Raw genomic sequence first — 5,858 nt, 5'->3', positions numbered from 1 at the left:
CTTCCAGCAGCTTATTAACCTCCAAGTCCTTGAGAGCGCTTCGACCGTTTTACCTGGCAACATTTCACTTTCATCCTGACAGGTGTGTTAGGCCAGAGTATCATTAGAAAGTTTTTTATTGAGGAGGAAAAGGGATCAACAGTCACCCCACACCCCACCCCACCCCTAGGAAATCTGGTGGCGGCTCCCTTGCTTTTATCTCTAGTGGCAATTCTGAGTCCCAAGCACCCCCACCCACTCCCACCCCCAAGTCTTGCTTCTAATGTTGGCTTACGGGCTCATAAGAACCTGTAAGGACGAAAGTACTGTAAGTTTTTTGTTTGTTTGTTTGTTTGTTTTCCTGTAAGAATCTTAAGGGAAAGGATCCCGGACAGTGGGAGGGAGAATGAGGACATAGGATAGGGATATGTTCAACGCAGAGGTAAATATACTCACATACATGTATGTGTGTGTGCATGTATATGAAATTGTGAATGACTGTTTAATTTTTACCTAGTATTACTATTGTGGAATTGTGGAGTTGCCTCGCCACCTTTACATGGGTTCAGGGACTCGAACTCGAGTCCCAAGTTTACCCACAGAGCCATCTCTAAAGTCCTAAATAATACATTTTAAAAAGCAGCGTAGGCTCAGCATCTGCATTATAAAAAAAATGAAATCAAGGATGGCGATGCAATTCCACACCACCCAGGGGCAGGGGCAGTGGTAGGGGGTTGTGGTAAGAAGGCAACATTACACCTGCTGCCCAGCGTGGGGACGGGGACCGGCCAGTGGGCTCCTAAAAACATCACCGATGCGCTCAAAAGGCTGATGCCTTCCTCCTGCGCCTGGGTTGCGAGAGTCACCCCCAAATCCACGTTCATTCATCTACACAGTAAGGGGTTTATTTTCACTTCTCGCCTTCGTTTACAAAACCTAACCGACCGGAGGCCGGTGCGTGTGCGGACGAGGCCGGCACGGACGTCTCTAGTCGGCGGCCCGCGTGCGGTCCAGCACGAGCAGCGGGATCTCCTCCAGGCCCTCGGGCCGCTCCCCTCGCCGCAGGTAGCGGCGCCGCCACTTCGCCAGCCTCTGCAGCAGCCTCTGCAGGCCCGGAGGTCCCCACACGCCGCGCTCCGGGGCGGCCGCACCCGGCCGTGGGAATTTGCTCTTCCTCCGGCGCGCCCCCCGGGCTCCGCGCGCGAACAGCCGCCGCCAGCACCAGAAGCCCAAGCCTGAGCCGCTGTCGCCCGCCGCTCTGCGCGCCGCCACCTCGGGCTCCGCGCCCCGCCGCAGGCGCGCCACCTTCTCCAGCAGCTCGTGCTTCACGCCACTGCGCCGCAGCCCCCACGCTTCCGCCATGGGCTGGCCCGGAGCGGACGATTCGGGAAATCACTGGCCGCTCAGCTCTGCGGTGACCCCCCAGGACACCTAAGGACCTGCGTCCCTCCGCGGCCTTCAGGGGCTGTGTGCCCGCAGTCGCCCCACCTCCGTTTAGGTTGCCAAGGAAACGTGGAGGGTGACTCCACAATGCCAGCCTAGCTCTGGAGGAAACCCTAGGATCCAGAGACCCCCTAAGCATCCTGAGGTCCAGGAGTCAGGGCGCCAAAAGTCAGGCACAGTGGCATCGTGTGTAATCCCAGCACTCGGGGGTTCCAGGTCAGCCTGGGATATCATGAGCCCCTGTGTCAACCAAAAGAAGTAGGAGGGGTGCAGGGACTGAGCTCTTTCCTTACGGAGTGACTTCAGCCATAATGAAGAAGGATCCTGAGGGCCTGCTCTGCCTCACTATTAAGCAACATTAGGACAGGGCCCTGGGTCTCTGGCTGCAATGGTCTGGAGATTTAGTCCTTATGGATTTGTCGATATATTGTAAAATATATTTATAATTTAGCTTATGCTTGGCAAAGGCAAATGTACTATGAATAGATTGCTACATAATCCTGACAGGAAATGATTCCCGGGTGAAGTAAGAGTTGTTTTTCCTGGTTGATTAAACGGAAAGGAGAGGATAAACCATCGATTTGGGACAATATCGCATGTAGGTGATGAAGAACCGAAGTTCCTCCATTTTGTCCTCTGCCTCCATCTTGTGCCTTGTGTAAGCTATTTTCCACAAAACATCCCCGTCCTCAGAAATGGCTAGGGGCAAAAGTAACAGGGTAGCCGGTAGAAAGTACAGTTAACCGCAGAACATCCCCACCCGAAGGTCAGCCGATAAGAAACTTGATAAGCAACAGGTGAGGTTTCAGAATTCTGAAAAGTCCCTAGAGGTGCGCAATCGGGACTGAACCCGTCACCCCACACTCTGCTAATGTAACTTTTTTGGGGTTTGCCTATAAACCATGCCCTCAAGAAGAGCGCGCTGACAAGATCCCTGCCGGCTTGTAATGTGCACACAATACACTTGCATTTGCGTGAGTCAGTCTCCCTGGTGGTCTTTTGGGATCCCCATCGATTGGGCATAACAGGTGAAGGGGTTCAGAAAGTGTCATCCCCAAATATGCCCCTTGGACAAGTTGAACGTTTAGAACTAAAAGAACCAGCTACTTGGGAAAGCCTCTAACTTTGCCTCAGTTGCCCAAGGTGAAGAACGAGCCTCTTATTCTGTGGTGTAAGGTACTATTTAGGCCACTTCTCGAAGGAAGGTAAAGCCTCCTAGAGACTCGCTCCCCACCTCACCCTGCTGTAATTACCAAAATGAACACCACCTAGATCAGAGTGCAAACTGAAGGCAATTTAAGGTTGTAAAAGTGAAAAGGTGGTTTGTATGATGATACGCGTCTCTGATTCCCACACTGCAGAAGCTAAGGCAGGAGAATCATGAGTCCACGAACACCCAGGGCTACACAGCAAGACCCTGCCCAAAAGAGAAGAAAACGTGAGAACACAGACTGTAACTACATCCATCTTCTGGATGGAGACATGGTAAACATGCCATCCACAACCAAGAGCCCCTGCTGTAGTCATATGTTTCTGTGCAACACCAGGTACAACTGTAATTAAAATAGTTTTTCTCCTGTTAGTCTGTCTTATGTCAATTTAACTCAGAGCAGCTAAGAACCCCAAGCCTAGAAAGCACTTTCTCTTCTGCCACCTCGGACCCCATATTCTTTGAACCCCAGAACAGTACATTTCTGTGCTTGCTGTTGTGCATTTAGCTTCTCCCTCCGCCTTTCCGTGTCTCCTAGTGAACCTGTTTTCCCTAGATGCTCACAGCACACCATGCTGGAAGCCATCTCATGCTCCAAAAACAAACGAAGACGATAGGAAGAAGCTGTAGTTCCTCATCCTTTCCAAGGGCAAGCCCAACACCTCCCATCAGGTCCCACCACCTCCCCCTACTACCACTGAGGGTGGGGGTGGGGAGTATCCAAACCATAGGTGTAACCAGCCTTTCTCTGTACCAACAGCCAGCTCCCAAATAACGACACAGAAACTTATTTTTAAAGATGAAAGCTCGGCCTTAGCTTAGGCTTGTCCCAGTAGCTCTTATAATTTAAATTAGCCTGCTTTTATTAATCTGTGTTTTACCATGTGGCTTTTTACCTTTCTTGTATGTCTGAATTCCTCCATGTCTCATTGAGTACCGTCTGTGCCTGCACCCCAATAATCTCCTACTTCCTCTCTCTCTGCCCATACCAGGAGGTATACAACCTAAACCTCCTGCCTAGCTATTGGCCAGTTCTTTATTAAACCAATCAGAGCAATGAACCAATCCTTTCTGGGGGTACAAATATCCAACAACAATAGGAGCCCTGCACATTTCTTTTAAGAAAGCAATATAAATCCCTGCCCACTCTTTCTCCTCTTTCCTTCCTCTCTCTCTCTCTCTCTCTCTCTCTCTCTCTCTCTCTCTCTCTCTCTCTCGTTGCTTTTGTTGTTGTTGTTGTTTTAGGAGATAGGATTCCTCTGTGTAGCCCTGGATGTCCTGGAACTTGCTCTTTAGACCAGGCTAGCCTCAGATTCATAGAGATCCATCTACCTCTACCTTGTGAGTACTGGGATCCAAAGCATGTGCCACCACTGCCCAGCTACAGTGTATATTCTTTTTCTAGAGCTTCTCCTGTGCTGGTTTTTCCAAAATAAACAGTTCAAGCTAATCCTCATGCAAAAGAGTCGTATTTAGGAGCGGCGTATTTCATCTGTGGTCATTTGAGCCGCACCGGTTCAGTTCCAGCCTCCTCTGACTGAGCACATGCTGGCTGTCCTTGCTTATCCCTCACCTTGGTGTGACTTCACCTGCCTCTACCTCCCCAGTGCTGGGATTGAAGGCACGCTCCACCTTGCCTCACCTTCACCACCATAATGCTACAGCATGGGCTTAGACGAGGCTGGAATTGAAACCCAAAGATGATTTAAAATACATGGGAGGCCCATCAAAATTCTAGCAAAATTCTTCAAAGACCTCAAAAGAACGGTACTCAACTTCATTTGGAAAAGCAAAAAACCCAGGATAGCCAAAACAATCCTGGGCAATAAAAGAACATCTGGAGCCATCACAATCCCTGACTTCAAACTCTACTACAGAGCCAAAGTACTGAAAACAGCCTGGTACTGGCATAAGAACAGACAGGAGGACCAGTGGAACTGAATGGAAGACCCGGATATCAATCCACACATCTTCGAACACCTGATATTTGATAAAGAAGCAAAAAATATCAAATGAAAAAAAGCATATTTAACAAGTGGTGCTGGCATAACTGGATATCAGCATGTAGAAAAATGAAAATAGACCCATATTTATCACCATGCACAAAACTCACATCCAAATGAATCAAAGACCTCAACATAAAGCCAGCCACACTGAACCTCACAGAAGAGAAAGTGGGAAGTACACTTGAACACATTGGCACAGGGAACCTCTTCCTAAATAGAACCCCAGCAGCACAGACACTGAGAGAAACAATTAATAAATGGGACCTCCTGAAACTGAAAAGCTTCTGTAAAGTAAAGGATACAGTCAACAAGATAAAATGACAGCCTACAGAATGGAAAAAGATCTTCACTAACCCCACATCAGACAGAGGTCTGATCTCCAAAATATACAAAGAACTCAAGAAATGAGACACTAAAAGATTACATAATCCAATAAAAAAAATGGAGTATAGACCTAAACAGAGAACTCTCAACAGAGGAATCTAAAATGACTGAAAGACACTTAAGGAAATGTTCAACGTCTTTAGTCATTGGAGAAATGCAAATCAAAACAACTCTGAGATTACATCTTACACCTGTAAGAATGGCCAACATCAAAAACTCTGATGACAACTTATGCTGAAGAGGTTGTGGGGAAAAGGGAACACTCCTGCATTTCTGGTGGAAATGCAAGCTGGTACAACCCCTCTGGATGTGGCGATTTCTCAGAAAATTAGGGAACAACCTTCCTCAAGACCCAGTAATACCAATTTTAGGTATATATCCAAAGGATGCTCAATTGTGCCACAAAGACATGTGCTCAACTATGTTCATAGCAGCTTTGTTGTCACAGCCAGAACCTGGAAACAACCTAAATGCCCCTCGACTGAAGAATGGATAAAAAAAAAAAAAATGTGGTACATTTACACAATGGAGTACTATACAGCAGAAAAAAAAATAACGACAGCTTGAATTTTGCAGGAAAATGGATGGAGCTAGAAAACATTATTTTGAGTGACGTAACCCAGACACAGAAAGACAATTATCACATGTACCCACTCATAGGTGGTTTTTAAACATAAAGCAAAGAAAACCAGCCTACAAACCACAATCCCAGAGAACTTAGACAACAATGAGGACCCTAACAGAGACTTACATAGATCTAATCTACATGGGAAGTAGAAATTATAAAAAGACAAGATCTCCTGAGTAAATTGGGAGCATGGGGACCTTGGGGGAGG

General features: G+C 47.5%; 1 protein-coding gene across 1 annotated transcript; it reads right to left on the bottom strand.

Annotated features, from left to right (window-relative positions):
• Positions 1-273: 273 nt before the first annotated feature.
• On the bottom strand, positions 274-1,856 carry C5H1orf202 (chromosome 5 C1orf202 homolog). The gene has a single exon (XM_085687643.2). The coding sequence runs from the start codon at positions 1,339-1,341 to the stop codon at positions 967-969; it is 375 nt and encodes a 124-aa protein (XP_085543769.1). The 5' UTR covers positions 1,342-1,856; the 3' UTR covers positions 274-966.
• Between the last annotated feature and the right edge of the window lie 4,002 nt (positions 1,857-5,858).

This window comes from Myodes glareolus, chromosome 5 (genome assembly GCF_982192425.1).
Source record: "Myodes glareolus chromosome 5, mMyoGla1.1, whole genome shotgun sequence".
Taxonomy (NCBI): Eukaryota; Metazoa; Chordata; class Mammalia; order Rodentia; family Cricetidae; genus Myodes; species Myodes glareolus.
Note: the sequence above shows the minus strand (reverse complement) of the source record. Positions and strands in the feature narration are given on the sequence as shown.